The 23,628-nt window shown below is 34.0% G+C and overlaps 2 protein-coding genes across 3 annotated transcripts in view; both read right to left on the reverse strand.

Annotated features, from left to right (window-relative positions):
- On the reverse strand, positions 1-13,233 carry LOC143235231 (uncharacterized). Its single transcript, XM_076473184.1, has 6 exons — positions 12,370-13,233; positions 10,282-11,137; positions 9,405-9,973; positions 8,886-9,027; positions 7,369-7,699; positions 1-817 (listed from the first exon to the last, which is right to left on the reverse strand). The coding sequence occupies exons 1-6, from the start codon at positions 13,054-13,056 to the stop codon at positions 541-543; spliced, it is 2,862 nt and encodes a 953-aa protein (XP_076329299.1). The 5' UTR covers positions 13,057-13,233; the 3' UTR covers positions 1-540.
- Positions 13,227-23,628, reverse strand: part of LOC143235229 (uncharacterized) — a 15,294-nt gene continuing 4,892 nt past the window's right edge. The window contains exons 3-6 of one of the 2 annotated variants that reach the window (XM_076473182.1): positions 22,327-22,895; positions 21,602-21,743; positions 17,330-17,660; positions 13,227-14,824 (exon numbers count right to left, since the gene is read on the reverse strand). In XM_076473182.1, coding sequence (XP_076329297.1) covers positions 14,548-14,824; positions 17,330-17,660; positions 21,602-21,743; positions 22,327-22,895 — 1,319 coding nt within the window. In that variant the 3' untranslated portion in view covers positions 13,227-14,547. Of the gene's footprint in view, positions 14,825-17,329; positions 17,661-18,431; positions 18,611-21,601; positions 21,744-22,326; positions 22,896-23,628 lie in introns of those variants that run through there. The other variant, XM_076473183.1, reaches the window with a different exon arrangement.

Raw genomic sequence — 23,628 nt, forward strand, 5'->3', positions numbered from 1 at the left:
TCCACTGTAAAAATTTATGTTTTTATTCAGTTTTGAATTAAAAACTAATTATTTATGTCGCTCTATTAAAACATTAATGTGGTAATATATTTTTTTCGAAACGAACCTCTAATTATTAATCTTAATCTCATAAAATAGTCCTTTGATGATTTATAATACTTACTTTTAAAACAAAGCTAATTATTTATTGTAATTCATTAAAACTGTACTTTAATATTTTATATTATTCTTTCGAAGCAAAACTTTGATTCTTTATCTATTTTATAACCAAAGACTTTTCACTGATAAAAGTTCTGCGAAAGATACTGAAAGTGTTAAATGATAGTTTCTTCAATACATTTTTTTTACTAAGTCTAATGCTGTCTAAAATGTCGTATTTTACACTGCGTATGAACATATCTTTATTTAGATAGTTCGTCAGTTCTTCAAACCATTGACTAACTTTTCCACTACAGACAACATTAATTAGTCGTATTACTTATTTCACTCAGCTTCAGTAGGTGGCGTGTTTGTTCATACAAATCATATCATTTTAAGTTCTTACGCTACGACTTCCCTTTCTAGCAACGGTTGCCTTTCTGCTGGAACAACATTTACTTTTTTGGGCATGAAATATCTTAGTTTGTTCCAAAATTTTTTGTCACCCCATTTAAGGTAAACCACAGTCTTTAAGTACATGTTCATTTCTGGATCCATATCTTCTTCATCTGGTAAGTCTCCAACAAGAATCACCAGAAGGCGGTGCATGCGATCCTCCAAAACTTGAAGATGAGCTGTTTTAAATTCCATCCGACACCACTCACTCTTGACGAAGTTTCTGTAGGACAGAACATAACAGAAGCTATAATTTTATTCTCTAGAAAGTTGGTGTTTTTGATAAAATAATTTGGAATTTCATCTCGTTTCTTATATTTACCACATGTAACAAAATAAGCTGGTAAAAACAATACATTAAAACATACTACGGCTGTAAAAAACGTATCTTCAAAATACCAACACGTTGATAAAGTATCGTTGAAAACAACATTACTTCACCAGGTTGATGTCTCTTGTATTTACCTTATACACCACGTTACTGTTCACAAGAGTTAACAGTAAACAATTACCAGTAATATAAACCATAAACACCGAAACCCACATAATTTAAGTTTCATATGTAGTTGAATCTCATTAAACAACCATTGTAAGACAACTTTAGTGAACAGTCCAAACTTCCCTACCTCCATGTAAACTATGCTGAACATATTTTTTTTATTTAACTATAATTAAGGGCCTAAACTTCCACACCTCCATGTGAACTACACTGACTACTTTGTAAGTCGGCTATAGTTATGGGTCTAAATTTCCACACCTCCATGTGAACTACACTGACTACTTTGTAAGTCGGCTATAGTTATGGGTCTAAATTTCCACACCTCCATGTGAACTACACTGACTACTTTGTAAGTCGGCTATAGTTATGGGTCTAAATTTCCACACCTCCATGTGAACTACACTGACTACTTTGTAAGTCGGCTATAGTTATGGGTCTAAACTTCCTTACGCCCATGTAAACTATAGTGTACTGATTACTAGAATATATATAGTGTACTGATTACTAGAATATCCGTGTGATCACATGTAAGTCATGTTTAAGGAATGGTCTCAGCTTCCTGATCTCCATGTGAGCTTAAGTATATTGATAACTTACTCTTATGCCAACTTCGAGGGCCGAGATAATCCTTTTGACATCATTAAGAGACCCCGTGGACCTATGGTCAACACTCATAATGCCTCACCAACTGAGAGGTTTTGTGAAATGTTTTAACTTCGTACAAACTTTCGGAACAAAACTATTCGTTTGTTACTACCTAGACGTCGGTGTGGCTATCAGTTTAGACAAGTTACATAACGCTGAATCTTATTATTGTGGTTCAGCTCTCGGAAATCTCCCTTAAAGTGTTTTCGCGAAACACTGGTTTCTTAAGGTGAGAAGTTTACCTTTGCATAAACCTCGAGACCTAGACAATTTGTTTGGTACCACTTAAAAGTCAGTACGACCACGGCTAAAGTGAGGTTAAATGACACACAGACACTCAAACAAGAGCTGAATCTTATTATGTAGAATATGTAAGTGAGTTTCACTTCAAATTCTCAACATCTCGACTTGTGTAAGGTAAACTATACTGGCTATTTTAGTTCAGTAAATCTTGACTCTATATTGATTTTCTTTGAATCAAATCTTACTTATCTCTTCCTATTCATCTTGAAAACTACTCAGACACAATCTTAACTTTACCTAGATTTGTTTCCCTTCTGTTTATTCTGAGGTACGGCCTTCCGAAAACCTACAAACTCAACTTTACCTTGTAAACTGTAGTCTTTATAACTAAACCTCGCATATGTGGTTTAGCTAAGTTTTTAATTTCTATTCTGAATTATGTTTTCTCCGAATAATTCCGGCCCGGTATGGCTAGCTGGGTTAAGGCGTGCGACTCGCAATCCGAGGGTCGCGGGTTCGCATCCCCGTTACGCCAAACATGTTCACCCTTTTGGCCATGGGGGCGTTATAATGTGACGGTCAATCCCACTATTCGTTGGTAAAAGAGTTGGAGGTGGGTGGTGATGACTAGCTGCCTTCCCTCTAGTCTTACACTGCTAAATTAGGGACGGCTAACGCTGATAGCCCTCGAGTAGCTTTGCGCGAAATTAAAAAAAAAAACAAGCCGAATAATTCCCCTTCGTATTTTTCTTTAACAGATTGTGTCTTTAGCCTACCAGGAAACTGGCACTGGTTTTCATGTAACCTCTCTCTTCACTAGTTCGGCACTAGAGAAATCCATTGATATTTGCCTCTGATTTCTTACTCTTCAACATTTATACATCAAACGATATGAATAAATATCAAATATTCATACTCGCCAGTAAAATAATCATTTTTGTTTAATAATTTATTGCACGATTACATAGATATCGCTGCAAACATGCTCATCTCATACGGCAGCCATGTTTACGATGCTTTCACCGTTTTCTGATCGAAAGAAGAAATTGATAATTTTTATATTTATATTAGACACCTCAATATACAGTATACAGTTGAACTATAACAAAGGAATCTTACTTTTTCTGGTCACCCGTTACTAATAAACTTTCGCATTTTGCACAAAAGAAGTAATTGTTTCCTTGCTGTTTAAACTCAATCAGACAGCTTCTTTCCAAGTTATAAACTGAATTTGTTATTGTTTCTTATTAAAAACTTCTATAATCAATCTAGGTTTTAAAGCTCTATATGCAAAATTCTTGCTTAAACGTAAATTTCAACTCAAATCTTAGTTTCCTCAGTTCACAAAATGTATTTTTACCATATTATCTCTTATTTACTATAATTAAATAAGAACTTAACATATCGTCTTTTAAGTCTAACCCAGAAAATTATTTTGCAACCTTTGTTCGAAAGCTATGCGTTTTTTGTTTGTAATATGTAAAAAAAAAAAAAAATGTAACTGGAAAGGCTCCTGATTCACCATCAGCTGCTGTTCATTTGGCCGTATAAGCCTACGAACTATCAGGAGTGCGAATAAAGGTTGGTCCCCTGATGGATCAATGATAAGTCTACGAACATTCAGTGCTAAAATCTGGGGTTCAGTTCCTTGCGATAGACAAAGCCGAACAAATCAACCAGACTTGAAGGTTGACTCTCTACTTTCAAGGCACTGTAAGACTACAATTCAAACACACTCAAAACGAATAATATTGCTTTAAACTATTTTAAAAGCGTAGCCAATAGAAAATCACATCTCAATTGTCTAAAATTATTATGAACCACTATCATGGTTCATAATAGGAATCATGGAGGAAAATGCTCAAACTCTAATGAAAGGTACACGCAAATATTTTGTTTGTTTGTACTTAAGCACAAAACTATACAACGGGTTATCTGTACTCTGCCCATCTCGGGTATCGAAATCCGGATTTTAGTGTTGTAAGTCCGAAGACGTACCAATGTACCACTGGGGGGATTGCGCAAAAATCATCTTAAAAATCACACTTTTTACTGAAACAACAATCGATATTTTCTAAGGCTAAGGCTATTGAAATATTTATAATGGCAAAACAGTAATTTTTCTGATTGTTAGACAAAATTTAGTTATTTGTTCGACATATTATTCTTTTTCAAAAGCCTGAAGAAAAAACAGTTATGAATATTTTATTCAAACCTGAACAAACCTACTAAGAATTACAATACAGGTCAAAATACTATTTTTATGTTGATTCTTGAAAAACAGAGAGAGATTGTATCAGTTTTTCATCGCTACTGGCGAAGTTTTTTTTCGAAGCCTACAGTACAAATGGATAAGTATGCTTCGTCAAAATATATGCACAACAATACCCAGACAGATATACTATATGAAACACTGTGAATGTCTATGACATACTTAAACGCTGATTATTTTTCTGAAAGTTGATTTACGTGGTTATAAATACATAATAGATGCCATGTTGGCCCGACATGGTCAAGCGTGTTAAGGCGTTCGACTCGTAATCCGAGGGTCGCGGGTTCGAATCCCTGGTCGCACCAAGCATGCTCGCCCTCCCAGCCGTGGGGGCGTTATAATGTGACGGTCAATCCCACTATTCGTCGGTAAAAGAGTAGCCCAAGAGTTGGCGGTGGATGGTGATTACTAGCTGCCTTCCCTCTAGTCTTACACTGCTAAATTAGGGACGGCGAGCGCAGATAGCCCTCGAGTAGCTTTGTGCGAAATTCCAAAAACAAACAAACAAACAATATATTTTTAAGCCTACAACTATAGAAATTGGAAAGAAAGTAAACAAACAAATTTGAAAATAGTGTCAACATTATTTTACAAATTCCTGTTTTTACTTTATGTTTACTGTACTTGTAGTTTTAGTGATTTTTTTACCATTCCTATTCTCCTCTTTTTAAATTAGCAGATTTTACTAAACTTGTTTAATTCGTCCTGTTTCGTTCCTGTCTAGTTGTATCCTAATACTATACTCATTCTTAGTTTGGTTTGGTTTCTTTTAAATTTTGCGCAAAGCTACTCGAGAGTTATTTCTTCTAGTCGTTCCTCAATTAACAGTGATGGATTAAAGGAAAGGAAACAAATCAAAACCACCCGCCAACAACTCTTGGGCTACACGTCTATCAACGAATAGTGGGATTGACCGTTTCACAACAACGTCCCAATGCCTGCTTTGGAGTCAAACGCGCCCTAACAATTAGGCCATGTGAGGCTTAGTTGGTAAAACATGATAAAGATAGATTTTGATAAATAAATGTCTTTCTTTTAACTAATAATATCTCCAGATATATATATACTTTATCACAACCAATACACCAATAACATCAGGTGTTTCCCTTTTCCCTTTCTCATTTAATTCAGGGTATGTAGTGTAATATGCAACCCGCTACTGAACAAACGGTTTAACCTCTTATTTCATTCTAACAAAAGGTTACAAATTATTCTAATTGTGGACAAAATAACTTGTTGGCTTACAGGAGATTAAATTTCCAGTCCACGTCATGAGATTAAGTTAAGTTTAAAACCTAATTCTGGACACGTGGTTAAACACAGGCCCAAAGCACAGAATGATTAAAAGTAGGTTTTAATTTGTGAGACCAAAATCCAACACATATTCTTTGAAGCACAATGAGCATGCAAAGCATGATAATGTTACGGGATTCTGGGGCATACTCCCAAAAAACTGGTAAAATAATTGAGTGACATGAGATTAAATCTGGAAGCAATTTTACACGAAATATAGCTTAAACAATTGTAAATATTATTCACATGAAATCCACAAACATCCAATGAAAAGTCAACAAATCACCATTCTGTTGTAACAGTGCATGGTGAACTAGGCTTAAATTATCATAAATATGTACGTCTTATTGTACTAGAAAAATGTATTATTTACATGCACAAATGCTTATCTCAAGCTCACAATCATTTTATATTTATATTTCTGTAATACGACGAACTTTGCTTGTGCTCAAAACCATGTGTAGCTGTTAGATACACCTGAGTGTTTTAGTTTGTAGCGTATATATAGAGCTCGGGTGTTCTTTAGTTAGTTACAGAAGCGGGAATTCATACGAAGATTATTTATACAATCATTTACGAATAATTATTGTGTATCGTGTACTTGTTGGGTCATGTTAATAGAACTTTCCGAATTTTTTTTCTAGTTTTGTATTTATTGTTTGTTTGTTTTGAATTTTGCGCAAAGCTACTCGAGGGCTATCTGCCCTAGCCGTTCCTAATTTAGCAGTGTAAGACTAGAGGGAAAGCAGCTAGTCATCATCACTCAATGCCAACTATTGGGTTACTCTTTTACCAACGAATAGTGGAATTGACCATAACATAATAACGCCCCCACGGCTGAAAGGGCGAGCATGTTTGGTGTGATGGGGAGTCGAACCCGCGACCCTCGGATTACGAGTCGAACGCCTTAACCACCTGGCCATGCTGGGCCGTTTTCTTTTTAATTCATTATTATTGTATTAGAATATCTAGTATTGCGTGGAATGTTTTATACTTCTGTCGTGGTATAAATACCCTTTGAAAGATTAGTATTTAGTTCTAGACAGCTTGAATATGACTTTATCGATAAAGAGAACACAGTGGCGACTTTTAACTTGAAATTATCATAGACTATATTGTAATAATAGAGAAGAGAAGAATAATACCTCTTGTCAATTGTGTTCTAAAATTGAACAAGCCTGGATACAATTGTGATAACTTACTAACAATGTAACGAACATTTGTATAGACGTCTGCCTTGCTTTAATATATATTATTATTGTGGATATATTATAAAATAAGCCAACCGTGTTGCCGTTTGTTTATGCTTATTGCTGAAATCTATCGTCAACACGCCACAATCATCTACTGTAAAATACAGCCAATGAACCTTGCATAGCAGGAAAGTTTTTGGATTCCAATTATAAAGTATCAACAGAAGCGACTATTTCAAGATCCGAAATTGCTAATGCTTCATCAGAAGAATGCAGACTATTTTAAAAAAAATGTTAAATACCATCACAACAAAGGGAAGTTCGAATGAACACAATGCATACGTTCGTGAAATATCTAACTAATTCTAGTCAAAAGATTAAATACCCAATAAATTATAGTCACGTGGTTATACATCTAAGTAATTCTAAATGGTTAAGTATGTACCCAATTATGTGCATATGATTAAATATCTAACTACTCAATTCTGGCTACCTGATTAAATAGTAACCAAATTCTGGATACATTATTAAATACCAAACACATTCTGATTACACGGTTAAACACCTAACAAATTCTGGGCACATGGTTAAATTCTATATTAATTCAGTAAATGAATCACATTTCTTACTCAGACAAAACCACAATGATTCGTCGACTAGCTTTAACAGCTTGGACAATATTGTCTGCAATGTAGGACCCTGCCAAGAAGTTACGTTCGTGAATACAAAGATTGTAGAATGGTTCTTGTTCTTCCAATCCTGGCACGATGTTATTTAAAACAAGACTTTCATCCAATGAATTATAACAGATGAAGGCGTCGAACACCTTGTCTTCGTCAATTTCATCTTCCTTCACACACGATAAAAAAGTACAGATGTGATGTGTATACATCCAGATTTTGATGTTCATGTTGTAGCGGCTATAGATGATCTTCACACCAGACACACCAAGTAAGAGTGCTAAATTAAAGGATAAATAATAAATCTCCTGAAAAACCTTTTATACTTTTCAGGCTAAAGAAAAGGGTTGTACTAAATAAATTACATTAAATAATTACTTCTATAATGTACCAAATAAAACGTTAAATATATTGCTATAAGATGTATGAGTAATATATATATTAGGTAAAAGTGTATCATGCTAAGCCTAAAGTAGCCTTCAAGTATTAGAGAATTTCATTATACAAAACTCTTGGCGAAATATTAGAAAAGGAGCCTACATCACAAATACCCGTATGCTGGTCAACTAATGGCTTGTGTGCTTATATTGGTCTGTTTGTTACCACAACTGACAGCTAATATAAAATAGCCTATCAACAAAGGATTAGCGCTAGAATAATATACAATTTTAAAAAATGTGGTTCTTTATAAAGTCTATACTCTATTCGAATTTTTTACACAATTTCTGACATTCTACCACAAGTTAACTGACTAGTTGTTTCTGTTTTTCATAAAGATGACCTAGTGGCACATTCTATAAGTGTTTATATTGGTTTGTTGATCACAACAAGTAATAACCCTACCGTGAGATCTTATGAAGTTCAGACAGTAACTAACAAACCTATCTGTAGTTTTTTAAAGTTCAGATGATATACAGCAAACTTGTCTTTAGAACTTTTAAAGTTCATACAGTAAGTAACAAATCTATCACTTGAAGCCTAAACAGTAATTAACAAAAGAAAACAAAACTCGGCATGGCCAGGTGGTTAAGGCACTCGACTCGTAATCTGAGAGTCACGAGTTCGAATCCCCGTTGCACCAAACATGCTTGCTCTTTCAGCAGTGAGAACGTTATAATGTGATGATTATTCCCCCTATTCGTTGGTATAAGAGTAGCTCAAGAGTTGGCGGAGGATGGTAATCACTAGCTCCCTTCCCTTTAGCCTTTCACTGCTAAATTAGGAACGGCTAGCGCAAATAGCCCTCGTGTAGCTTTGCGCGAAATAGAAAAAAAAACAAAGCAAACAAACAAGCCTATTGAACTATAAATATAAAACAAGCGACAAACCATTATGTTTATATTAAGAATAATTTGAAATAAATCGGGTCAAACACAACAAAAATTTAATAACACAAATATAAATATTAACCATAAACCTTTATTGTGGTTTTACAAATTTAATTAATATCTTCACAAATGACTCACCTAAAGCTCCGATGGTAATAACGATGTACATTGCCACCTTTTGTGGACACAGATCACGCTCAGTCAAGGAAACCAAAACCTTTCCCCTCAAGGGACCATTCTCTAATTTTGAAGAGCAGAAGGTTTCATTTATATCCGAAACCTAGTTGGAAAAAATGAATTAACAGTCTCTATAAAAAAAGATATTGAACAAAATTCTTTCATTCCTGAAGCGTAAAAAATTTCATTCAAAAACTTTTTGTAACTGTAACTAAAGAATTGCATTTTAAACAAATAAATATTACATTATGTTTCAGTAGCTTGAACACACACCATGGATGAAATATATTGATAGTTTGGTAAAACAAAATGGTTTGTTAATTGTATTCAGTTTATAATGTAATAATTGACATGATGAATTTATTTTTAGCTAAGTATTACATTTTAATACTTGTTACTAATAATTATAATTCAATTGTAGTTTTTAACTTAACCTTTTAATATTCTTATTTACAACTGTAAATAAATTGATTAACTTACAACATCTCTGTGACTGAAGAGCCAGTTTCTGAAAGGAAGAGTTTTGCATAAACAAAGCCAAGGATTGTCAGACAACGTGATGTTGTCCAGGACGAGATCTTCTATGGTGGACAATGGGAAACTCTCAATGTCGTTTCTAGCCAGACTAAGCCTTTTTAAATTTTTTGGAAAACTCACGTTATTCACAACGGTGATTCTATTATTTTCAAGCAACAGTGTTTGAAGCTGTGGTCTTCTACAGAAGTCTAAATCTTCAAGAGTTTGTATTGAGTTATTGTTTACATTCAGATAACCAACTTTTCCTGGAAGGACTGTTGGAACAACTGATATCTGGCGATCAGAACAGTCAACGTTAATGAAGTAATCCGAATTATTACTGACACAAAAACAATTGCATGGTTCAGGACAATGGTCGGGCCAGTTAAGAAGGTCACTTTCATTCAAGTGTCTGAAGTGACGATTTTTTAGCCACTGTGGTTGAGAACATGTAGGTTGATCCATCACATTCTCTTTATCTCTGCTCCAACGAAGAAGCCACGTGAGGCGACAGTCACAAGCAAGCGGATTACCTTTAAAGTTAGAAAAAAAGCAGAATAAGTGTCAAATCTACAGACTTTTTTGTTAATAACATTGATATAAAAATTTACATATTCGTTCCAGTCATTACTGAAAGGGGAGATGTTCAATTTCTTTGACTAATTTTTATGGTTTTAATTAGAAACAAAAGATATATCTATATTAAATTCGGACAATTGTCTAATATTAACGTACTCCTGATACGAAGTTTACACCAATAATTTACGATAGTCATTTTTTCAACACTTACGACAGAATTTAATTTACTTGTTCTAATAAATTTATTTCTTGGGATACTCACCAGTTATTTTGATAAACCACAAACGTTTCAACTGTTCTGGAAAACTCTCCCTCGATAAAGTCTCCAACAGGTTCGCTCCTATGAATAGAATTCGCAGGAGTTTCAAGTTAAAAAATGCTCCTTCGACTGAAACGAGTTTGTTTGCAGTAATATATAATTTATACAGTTGGTGGTTTTTGCTAAAGTCGGTGGCGTTCAGATGTGTGAGGCGGTTGCTACATACCTGTAAAAACTCAAGCCATGGAAGATAATGTAAAGACCCATTCAAACTTTGGATCAAGTTGTGGTTCAAGAACAGACGTTCTAACTTTATAGGACCTTCAAATGCGTTTGATGCTAACCATTTAATCTTGTTATTGGAAAGTAGTATATGCTGTAGCATTTTGTTGTTCTGAAACGTTCGTTCTTCAATACAAGACAGAGCATTATTGTTGAGATACAGATATTGTAACTTGGGCAGTTTATCAAATGCTCCTCTTACCGTTTTTATTCGGTTATAACTGACATCCAGAATTTCTAATGGCAAGTTAACGAACAGTCCGGTGATGGTTATCAGACGATTATTTTTGAGGTTAATCAAAGTCAGAGGTAAATTGTCGAATGTTGTATTTTCAAATTCAACTATGTAATTATTACTTAGATATAAGGTATGAAGAAACGACATTTTCTTAAACGTTTCTTTGTGAACTGATTTTAATTCAGTGTTACTTAGTTTCAAAATCGTCAGTGACACATAATTATAGCCAAACGTATCTTTTCTCAACAACCGTAAAGGGTTGTGCGATAGATTAAAATCTTTCAGATTTAACATCCTCGTCGAAGCAAACTTGTTGATATTTCGTACGTTGTTCACCTTCTGTAAGACATATAAACATTATTAACGCATTGTGAAGATCTATTGAACCTACCGGAATAATATACAATTACCAGGTGTACAATGTGTAAAATATATAGCTAACTTGCTTAGCCCTCTCCGAAAGATATATATAACTTGTTGAAAAATTATAGATCTATCGTGTTCAACTTATGTAAGATATATAAATAACATGGTTAGCCTTCTTCAGATTCATAAGTTAAATCTTAAAAAAAAAGAATGTATGACAGTGTGTGACTTTAAAATAAATATTAGTGTGCATGCCTAGTAAGAAAATAAGTGTCAGTGGTACTTTTAGATTAAAATGTAAAAGGCTTAACTCTTATAGTAATACAAACTTGCTACTGATTTAAATATTACTAAATTTTGAAAATACAGAATGTTTAGCCTTCTGTTAAATACACCTGAACAGTAGAAACTTTTATGTCTAAAAAAGTAATATACAGTTGAGAATAAACAAAAATAACAATAAATTACTTAAACGTATCCCTGACCTCCAAAATAATGTTAACTTCTGTGATATATTAGTAGGCTCATCATTGACGTACTAAAGATAGTAGTGACCTCTCAGTAGAATAATATTTTACTAAGTTTGCTGACGTTTGAACAAAGACATGAAACTGTAATAATAGCGTTTATAATATACTTTATTGATTTGTTTGATTGAATACGATAAAAGACAGTAAAATGTAGTAAAACTTTAGTCCTAACATCAAGTATTAACTAATGAATCGTAGATTAATTGTTTCATATGTAGAATAAAAGGTATGTATTGGTATAAGACTTTTTATGTTAAACTTTTGTGGGAGTACAAAATAGTTAAGGATGTATATTAGTGTAAGATCATGTTAAACTTTGGTGTATATACGGAACAGTAAAGAGTGTGTATTAGTGTAAGACTTAAATTAAACTTTGGTATGTATACTTAACAGTAAAACACGTTTATTAACTTGACACTTTAAATACAAATTGTATTCTTAACAGTAAAAGATATGTATTAGTGTTGGAAGTTTATGTTAAATATTCGAATACGAACTTAAAAATAAATGTTAGAATTTACTTTAAAAGGCGATTATAATAAAAACTTCCTAAAGCCTTAAGTCCCCGACTTAAATATTACTAAATACTTAATTATAACACACAAGTTTGAAGACATAGTGCAAGTTTATCATTTAATATACAATTATTCTATATAATAATCACTCTCAGCTTACTTCAGTGTTCACCATGGTATCTGACAGTCCGGCAGTATACATAAAAGAACCGTTTCCAAGAAACAACCCTTTTGGCTGGTGCATTCCTGGCTCAAGAACTTTGATCTTGTTTTGGGAAAGAATAAGCATTTTCAGTTTCGCAAGGGAATCAAAAGCATTTTTATGAATATATTCGATTTTGTTGTCTTTGAAAAATAATTCCTCCACGATTACAAAGTTTCGCAACTCAAATCTGATCTCCTTGATTTTTCCATGTTCCAACCACATACGTCGAAGTCTCATTCCTATGTTAGAAATAGCTTTGGGTATCAATTCTATTTTACCATAGTTTAACTTAAATTGTGAAAGATATTGGATGGTTACAAAAGCATCTGGATCAATGGTCTTCACATCCACATGTTGCAAGATAATCTTCAGGATTGTCAGGTTGGCAAAAAGAGATGAGGAAATATGTGAAATATTCGACCAGTTGATGTACACATTGCTAAAAGTTTGGTTTATCAGGTCTTTGTGCAGTACAGTGACCAACTGTGACGTGTCAGTTATGTTAGTGCAGTTAACATTTAAAAGCTGACTTTGGTACTGACAAGTACAGTTCTTCAGCTGAGGACACTGGTTTTCAGAAACTTTCACTTTGACACTAGCTAAACAAACAAACGGAAGAACTACAAACCAGGCAAGAAACATTGTTAGAAAGTAATGTGATCTTCTGAGGAACAGACTATTGTTTCTTTAAAACTATTTGACCATTAATGTAACAAACGTTGTATAAAACAAGGTAACGTTTGTCAGGACCACGTTATTAATATTACTAATCTTCTTCTTTTATGGTGTACGTGATTAACAAACGAGGAAGGAAGAAGTAAAAAAAGGAAAGATAAAAATCAGTTTGTCATAGTCTTGCGCTCTTACACATCCTGTTATTAATGTTAGTACTAAACACACTATGTTTTTCTGTCGTAATACAAACAATCGGTAAGACAACCCAATCCATCGTCAGTAATCGTTGAATAAATAAACTGTTTTATCAACTAGTTGCTTAAATTTACTATTTTGTTTGGTTGTATGAAATATCAAAGAGTGCGCGATTATCATGACACCTGAGAGTTGCTTTTATCAACCAACCGTGTCAGTCTGATTTCAAGTAGACTTAGATATAATTATCATTCACGAGATATTACTGTCACGTGACAATAATGATAACTGTGTTTTAATATCACTAGCTGGATGGTACATGTTCTATAGACAAATAACGGCCTCTGTATGTAGCGTGTGCTAAGAACACAAGGTGTACATGTTTAAAAACAAATAACGCTCCATTCCTGTAGTCTGTGTTAAGATTGCCAGGGCCTGGCATGGCCAGGTATGTTAAGGTGTTCGACTCGTAATTTGAGGGTCGCGGGTTCGAATCCCCGTCGTACCAAATATGGTCGCCCTTTTAGTCGTGGGAGCTTTATAATCCCAGTATTCGTTGGTAAAAGAATAGCCGAAGAGTTGGCGGTGGTTGGTGATGACTAGTTGCCTTCCCTCTTGTCTTATACTGCTAAATTAGGGACGGCTAGCGCAGATAGCCCTCGTGTAGCTTTGTGCTAAATTCAAAAACAAACAATAAGATCACCAGATGAATATGCTTTAGAAACAAATAACTCACCATACCTGTAGTGTGTGTTAAGATATATAATACGCTATTGTTGTTGTTCTGAATTAAGTACAAAGCTACACAATGGGCTATCTCTGCTCTGACCACCACGGGTATCGGAACCCGGTTTTTAGCGTTGTAAGTCAGCAGACATACCGCTGAGGGGGACGTTTAATACGCTTCAAAATAAAATTTCTATTTATCCATTGCAACTCTACTTTAATAACTTATATTATTCTTTCTGATAAAACTTTGGTTCTTTATCTATTTCATAACCAAAGACCTTTCAGTGATGAAATTCTGCGAAAGATACTAAAAGTGTTAAATGTGTTCTATACACATTTCCCTGAGCTTAATATTACCTAAAATGTCTTACTTTACATTACATTTTAACGTGTCTTTACTTTGATAGAACGTTAATCCTTCGAATCATTGACTAACTTTTCCACTACAGACAACATTAATTAGTCGTATTACTTATTTCACTCAGCTTCAGTAGGTGGCGTGTTTGTTCATACAAATCATATCATTTTAAGTTCTTACGCTACGATTTCCCTTTCTAGCAACGGTTGCGTTTCTGCTGGAACAACATTTACTTTTTTGGGCATAAAATATCTAAGTTTGTTCCAAAAGTTTTTATCCTCCCACTTTAGGTAAACCACAGTCTTTAAGTACAAGTTCATTTCTGGATCCATATCTTCTTCATCTGGTAAGTCTCCAAGAAGAATCACTAGAAGGCGGTGCATGCGATCCTCCAATACTTGAAGGTGAGCTGTTTTAAATTCCAGCCGACACCACTCACTCTTGACGAAGTTTCTGTGAGACAGAACAGAACAGAAATTATAATTTTATTGTATACAAACTCAGTATTTCTAAAAGAATGCCGGTACAAGCGGAATCAAATACCAGATCTCTGACAGTGGTGAAGTAATATGTGTTTGTGTTCATTTCAAAAATAACTTCTGTTATTGTAGAGGCCGATTCACTAGGAGAAATACATAATTTTAAAAGGGAATTAAATAAGATTGATGTAATATATAACATTTATTTACATAAAAGTATCATTGTAATTAAATCTCTTTGTCCTGAAACTAAAGTAACTGTAACATAAGAATACATACAACAATTTCAGTTAACAAAATAACAGGTGAAAACAAAATAACAATATATACCGAAGTATCTTCAAAGTACAATAATTACCAGTAATAAAAAGAATAAACACTGAAACCTAGATAACTGAAGTTTCACATGTAGTTAAATGTCACTGAACAACCACTGCTTTAGTGAGTGATCTCAGCTTGTCTATTTGCACATCAACTAAACTTCAGAGAATATTTTGTAAGTTAGCATTAGTGAAGGGTTTTAACTTTGTAACTAAATATCGTACATTAGTTTAGCTAACTTTTATATTCCAGTCTATAGTCTCTATAACTAAGCCTCGTAAATATAGTTTAGTTTTCTGTTCCAACCTGCAGTATCTATAACTAAACCTCGTAAATATAGTTTAGTTTTCTGTTCCAACCTGCAGTATCTATAACTAAACCTCGTAAATATAGTTTAGTTTTCTGTTCCAACCTGCAGTATCTATAACTAAGCCTTGTACAAATAAATTAACTAAAGTTTTAATTCCTGTTTTGAGCTATATTTACACTACAGAATTCACCGTCAAAGACTCCTTCATATTTTTAGACAAATCTTTTTATTTTACCCACCAAAAACTTGTTACTGGATTTCAACTTCTCTCTCTTTTCTAGTTCATCCCTAGAGGAAACGTTTGGAATTTCATTTAATTTTTTACATTCTAACAAAGTAAAGGGTATCGGTAAATTTTGCCACTGAAAGTAATATTTTTTTCTTTAATAATGAACTGTATGGTAATATAGACGGCCTGTAAGCATGTTCATCAATGATTTATTTTTGGAACTTTGTGGTTGGAAGAGTGACTCAAGAGTTGTATCCTTACATCTGCAACAGCCATGATCACGATAGTTTTCCAGTACGAAGAACATATTAGCTATTTTTAATTTCGTTTTTAAAATGTAGGACAACATAATATACAACTTACAGTCGAAAGAGAATATAATTCGCTTACCCTTTCTTGACATCCTTTTGATCCGTAACTTTAGCAATCTCTAATATTTTACAGGCAAGAAAAAATCAAAGAAACTACTTCCTTAAATAAAAGTCGTCTTTATTTTAACTCATGTTAATTTAGTTATCTACACCTTATCACAACCAGTACAGATAAAATCACAAACTTCTTACGGATTAATAATTAATTTTCTAACCTGAATCTAGACAAATAGTTACCTTTCTTATTTAACTACCTTCCAGTCTACGCCTGGTGGGCAGAACACAAATAGCTCATTGTGTAGCAATGTGCTACAAGGAATCTGATTTAATTTTGGACACATGGCTGATTCTGGAAAATTGATAACATTTTTTATCTAATTCTGACAAGGTCCGGCATGGCCAAGCGTGTTAAGGCGTTCGACTCGTAATCTGAGGGTCGCGGGTTCAAATCCCCTTCGCGCCAAACATGCTCGCCCTCCCATCCGTGGGGGCGTTATAATGTGACGGTCAATCCCACTTTTCGTTGGTAAAAGAGTAGCCCAAGAGTTGGCGGTGGGTGATGATGACTATCTGCCTTCCCTCTAGTCTTACACTGCTAAATTAGGGACGGCTAGCACAGATAGCCCTCGAGTAGCTTTGTGCGAAATTCCAAAAAACAACAAACAAAACAATTCTGACAAATTATTGCTTGATCCAATTCTGTAAACACTGATAAATTTCTAATCTATTCAGGATGTGTTGTTAAATGTTCAACCTAGTTACGGTTCATGGTGAAATACTTGACAATTTCTTGACACTTAGTTAAATATCTAAATAATTCTGAGTACACGGTTAAAATATGTAACTAGCCAATTCTGTGTACATGGTTCACTTCCTAATTAATTCTGGATACATGGTTAAATACCTATCATGGTCTGGGTACGTGGTTAAAATATGTAACTAGCTAATTCTGTGTATAGGGTTAAGTACCTAACTAATTCTGGGTATCAAATTAAATAGCAATACCTAACCAATTATGGGTGCATGGTTAAGTACCTAACTAATTCTGAACACATAGTTAAATACCTAACACATTCTGGGCACGTGGTTACACACCTAACCAATTCTGATCATATGGTTCAATTATTAAGAAATTATGGGCACGTGATTAAATACCTAAACAGTTTTGGCATGTGGTTAAATACCTGACAAATTATGGGCGCATGATTAAGTCCTAAGATAATTCAGTAAATGAATCACATTTCTTACTTAGACAAAACCACAATGATTCGTCGACTAGTTTTAACAGCTTGGACAATATTGTCTGCAATGTAGGATCCTGCCAAGAAGTTACGTTCATGAATACAAAGATTGTAGAATGGTTCTTGTTCTTCCAATCCTGGTACGATGTTATTTAAAACAAGACTCTCATCCAATGAATTATAACAGATGAAGGCGTCGAACACCTTGTCTTCCTCAATTTCATCTTCCTTCACACACGATAAAAAAGTACAGATGCCATGTGCATACATCCAGATTTTGATGTTCATGTTGTAGCGGCTGTAGATGATCTTCACACCAGACACACCAAGTAAGAGTGCTAAATTAAAGGATAAATAATAAATCTCCTGAAAAACCTTTTATACTTTTCAGGCTAAGAAAGATAGTTGTATTAAAGAAGTTATATTAAATAATTACAACAAACAAAATATTAAATATTAGCCACAGTTTTGCACTACGCTAAGAAAGTTGTTATAAAAAGTTATGTTTAATAATTACTTTTTTTGGATACTGTAATAGTTCACCTTTGAAAACCTTCAAAATCCTTCTTAAGTTATTTTTTGTATTGTGATGAGGAATATGAAGCTTAATTTGCTCATGATTTGAGTACAAATCCAATCACACAAGTTATAAACCGAAAACCACAAAAATACCCGATTTCTCTACAGTAAAACATGATACATAGTAATCTAGAAACCTGATTCGGACTTGTATCAGGACCAAATCTGTGAACGATTGTTTTACACCTACTCCGTATCCTCTGTAAAACTTTTATATACATAGGTCTGTTAATTTTGAAGATATGGAAAGGCAGACAGACACAGGCCCGATTGCAATACTCTCTCAGGGCGAGGAGGGTAAATATGATAAAAGAACTCTGTTAACTGAGAAGACAATTTAGAAATAGAAGATATCAAATCATAGATCAACTAATTAAGAAAGATATAAAACAATTAGAACTAGATAAATAGGAGAAACTACAAAACGAACATACGGACCCAAAGAAATATCAAACGATTTATGAACAATCAAAATGCATGTAAAATTTTTTCCTAAATCACGAAAGTAAAACTGCATATACAAATTAACAAAAAGTTTTTAAATAATTTTTTTTCCAAAACACACAATGAATCTGACATATACATAACACTGTTATAAAACAGTAAATTAACACATGAAATAAATACATCTACATAACTCCAATTAATCTCCAAAATCAACACTGGATACATTCAAACCTCTTGCCAGCAAGAAACGGTTCTGAAATTCCTAAAGTAAAGATAACAAACAAATAAAGCAGACAGTTACAGACTGAACAGTTTAAGTGGTTGTCAAAACAAAATTTTATAAGGAATTATTAGCAACAGACTCTCCACTTTTCTAGAGATCAAATTATCCAAAATTCAAAACGGTTTCAGAAAAATTTAGACAAACGACAAATCATTCAGTGAGATTAATTGAAACCATAATAGATAGTTTTAAAACTAATTCTAATAAACGCCTACTTTCTTAATATAGAGAACACATTAGACATTATATAGTGCAACATATTAAGATATTAATTAAAAGAAATGGATTTACCTGGAGAAGTTATTTGATGATTATCTAACTTCCTATAAAACAGAAAATATAGAGTGAATATGAAAGGCATCTATCCACTCGGATTATTTTACTTTCGAGACAGGGGATCTCCAAAGATAGTAAGTCCTATTATTTTCATCATGTATGAAAGCAGCATGACTTTAAATGATCCCAAATTTAACCTAGCCTCACAACGGGCAGACGATTTTGAGTAGTTCTACTACCCGTTCGATTGCACCTACAAATGTGTAACCAGTTTTAAATTAAATAGTAAAATATTGTCAAAAGTAGAAAATAAAAATGAATATCTGAAAAAACGAATCTATTTTGACAATTACTTGAAACAGTTAGAAATCCTCCACGAATATATCCGAATGGTGCTATTCTGAATGTAATTACATCAGCAAAATTTCTTGGAATAAATAGATCCAAAATTTAGAAATTTTGAAGCTTAGACAGTAATTAACAAGCATATCGTTAGATATTTTGAAGTTCAGAAAGTATGTAACAAATCTAATTTTAGATTTCTGAAGTTCAGAGAGTAAATTTCAAACCTATCTTTAGATCGTTTGAAATTCAGACAGTAAGTAACAAACCTACCTTCAGGCTTACTGAAGTTCAGAGAGTAAGTATCAAACCTATCTTTAGATCTTTTGAAGTTCAAACAGCAAATGACAAAGCTATCATGAAATATTTTAAAGTTCAGACAGTAAACAACAAATATGTCTTTGAATCTTTTAAAGCTCAGACAGGATGTAACAAAGCTATCTTTAGATCTTTTGAAGTTAAGACAGTAAGCATTAATTTATTCAATAAAAATAATCGTTGATACATTTCCGTTTCTCAATCTGAATATTCTATTCAATATTATAACATTATATTCAAGGAGTCTTATATATAAACTGCTACCTGTGTCATCATAACACGTACACTGCTGGCCAAAATCTTAAGGCCAATAAACATAAAGAAAAATATGCATTTTGCATTGTTAGACTCAACCATTTATTTGAGTAGAGCTTCGAAAGATGAAAATAAGAAAAGGGAAAATAAAAATAAAAATAAAAAGGTTTTTAGCATTTAATAGGGAAAATTTGAGCACTATGATATTAACTTAAATACAAGCTGGTCAAAAGTTTAAGACCGAAACGAAGTTAGTCGTTTCTAACTTCGATAGTGAAACGAAGCGTTAATCGGTAAACACGTAACGAAATTTAGTCATTTGTGTTCAAGCATTAGCGTTGTCAACATCTCCCACTGACATCTCCTGTGTTACATTGGGTAAAAACATGGCAAAGGCTAAACAGTTGATAGAGTTTGAACGTGGCAGAATTGTCGAGCTGCAAAAGCAAGGTCTCTCTCAACGTGACATCGCTGGTGAGATTGGGCGTAGTAAAACCGCTCTTGCAAATTTCTTAAAAGACCCTGAGGGATACAGAAGAGAATTTCAAGTGGTCGGCCCAAAAAAAGTTTGCCGGTGTTGAGCAGAGGATTCGACGGGTTATCCGGTAAGACATCAGCCGATCGTCGAACCAGATTAAGATCCTTACAGATGCAGAATGCAGCTCAAGAACAATAAGACGGCATCTACGAGAGAAAGGCTTTAAAAACCGTAAACGTCTTCAAAGGCGTCCAAACATGGGACGTAGAAAAGTGGAAGAAGGTTTTGTTCTCTGATGAGAAAAAAATTAATCTGGATGGTCCAGATGGCTTCCAACGTTACTGGCACGATAAGGATATCCCAATGAAGACATTTTCTACACGACACAGTGGAGGAGATTCATTAATGATCTGGAGTGCTGCTTTCTCCTTTCATGGAACAATGGAGCTTCAGGTTATACAGGGGCGTCAAACAGCAGCTGGCTATATTGGCATGTTGGAGAGAGTATCCTTACTGACTGAAGGCCCTAGCTTGTGTGGAAATGACTGGATCTTTCAAAAAGACAACGCTGCAATCCACGATACCCGCAGGACAAAGGACTTTTTCATGGCGAATAACGTGATTCTTTTGGACCATCCAGCGTGTTCGCCCGAACTGAACCCCACTGAAAATGTTTGGGGGCGGATGACAAGGGAAGTCTATAGAAATAGACGTCAATTCCAAACAGTGCATGATCTTCGTGAAGCCATCTTCAGCACTTAGAATAACATTCCAGCCAGCCTTCTGCAAACGCTTATATCGACCATGCCAAAGCGAATGTTTGCAGTTATTCGCAATGACGGCCGTGAAACTCACTACTGAGACCTCTTGTTTGGCATTTCCTACCTTGTTTAGAACTTATCTTTGGTATGGTATTAAACTTTTGACCAGCTAGTATTTAGGCTAATTTCATAGTGTTCACATTTTCCCTATTAAATGCTAAAAACGTTTTTTATTTTCATCTTTCAAAGCTCTACTCAAGTAAGTGGTTGGGTCTAAAAACGCAAAATGCATATTTTTTCTTTATGTTCATTGGTTTTAAGATTTTGACCAGCAGTGTATTTCCTAACAATGACACCGATTAGTCTGTTCAACTATAAATATAAAGCAACCGACAAATGATTATATTTATATTAACAGTAACTATGATCAATCATTTGAAAAATACACAAAAGTTCAGTGAAATAAATACGAATATTAACCATAAACCTTTTTGTAGTTTTATAAATTTATTTTAATTAATATCTTCACGAATGACTCACCTAAAGCTCCGATGGTGATAACGATGTACATTGCCACCTTTTGTGGACACAGATCAATCTCAGTTAATGAAACCAAAACCTTTCCCCTCAAGGGACCATTATCTAATACTGAAGAGCAGTAGGTTTCGTTTACATCCGAAACCTAGTTAGAAAGAATGAGTTATCACCCTCTATGAAAAAATATATATTGTACAAAATTTATTCATTTCTAAACTGTAAATAAAAATGTCATTCGAAAACTAAGAACCCTTTTTGTAGCTGTAAATGAAAAATGGTATTTTAAACAAGTTTCTGAAATATGCAAGGTGTAATGTAAGACTGAAAGTTACATCCAAACAATAATTAATTAAATAATGTCTAATTCCAGGTAAAGATGTAAGTACGGTGATCTAAGTTACAGGATATTACATTAAAACCTAAATATCAACTCAGTTTTAAGGACTCCTTATTACTTCATGTTTCAGTAGTTTATGCATTGTACTACATTATTGTACTGTGATGATTGATAGAACACACCGCATAGCTGAAATATATCGATAATTTAGTAAAATAAAATGGTTTGTTAATTGTATTCAGTTTATAATGTAATAATTGACATGATGAATTTATTTTTAGCTAAGTATTACATTTTAATACTTGTTACTAATAATTATAATTCAATTGTAGTTTTTAACTGAACCTTTTAATATTCTTACTTACAACTGTAAATAAATTAATTAACTTACAACATCTCTGTGACTGAAGAGCCAGTTTCTGAAAGGAAGCGTTTTGCACAAACAAAGCCAAGGATTGTCAGACAACGTGATGTTGTCCAGGACAAGATCTTCTATGGTGGACAATGGGAAACTCTCAATGTCGTTTCTAGCCAGACTAAGCCTTTTTAAATTTTTTGGAAAACTCACGTTATTCACAACGGTGATTCTATTATTTTCAAGTAACAGTGTTTGAAGCTGTGGTCTACTACAGAAGTCTAAATCTTCAAGAGTTTGTATTGAGTTATTGTTTACATTCAGATAACCAACTTTTCCTGGAAGGACTGTTGGAACAGCTGATATCTGGCGACCAGAACAGTCAACGTTAATGAAGTAATCCGAATTATTACTGACACAAAAACAATTGCATGGTTCAGGACAATGGTCGGGCCAGTTAAGAAGGTCACTTTCATTCAAGTGTCTGAAGTGACGATTTTTTAGCCACTGTGGTTGAGAACATGTAGGTTGATCCATCACACTCTCTTTATCTCTGCTCCAACGAAGAAGCCACGTGAGGCGACAGTCACAAGCAAGCGGATTACCTTTAAAGTTAGAAAAAAAGCAGAATAAGTGTCAAATCTACAGACTTTTTTGTTAATAACATTGATATAATAATTTACATATTTGTTCCAGTCATTACTGAAAGGGGAGATGTTAAATTTCTTTGAATCATTTTTTATGTTTTTAATTAAAATTATCTAAACAAAAGATATACTCTTCAAAACAAGAAACGCAAAAGGGATATTTTTGTTATTTTAAAGAGAAATATATGTAATAACATTACAAGCTCAGAGTATGTGATGTTACATGTGTTAAGGCACTGATTGTCAGACCAAAATGACAATAAAAGTTGTGCACTTTGAAAACGGAGGGAAACATCGGATTTTTCGCCAAAACGCATGCGTGTCCAATAAATTTGTTTGAGAGATCTGCATGTTTTGCAAGTGCAACATGTGCAAAATCCCTATAAAAGTGACGGGTTCTCGGTTTCCATAGCTCAGTGTTAAGCCACCGACACGCAATACAGTTACGCCAAGACTGACTGAAGCACAACGCAACAACGCCATTGATCGCTTGGAAGCAGGCGAATCTCGATCAGATGTTGCCAGAGCTGTGAATGTCCACCCAAGCACCATCACAAGGCTATGGAATCGTCACCAACAACATGGATCAACTTGTGACCGTCCACGATCTGGCAGACATCGTGTGACCACGCCCGCACAAGATTGCTACATCTGGTTACGTCACCTTCGTGATAGGACCACCATTGCAACG

The sequence above is a fragment of the Tachypleus tridentatus genome, chromosome 12, assembly GCF_004210375.1.
Source record: "Tachypleus tridentatus isolate NWPU-2018 chromosome 12, ASM421037v1, whole genome shotgun sequence".
NCBI lineage: Eukaryota > Metazoa > Arthropoda > Merostomata > Xiphosura > Limulidae > Tachypleus > Tachypleus tridentatus.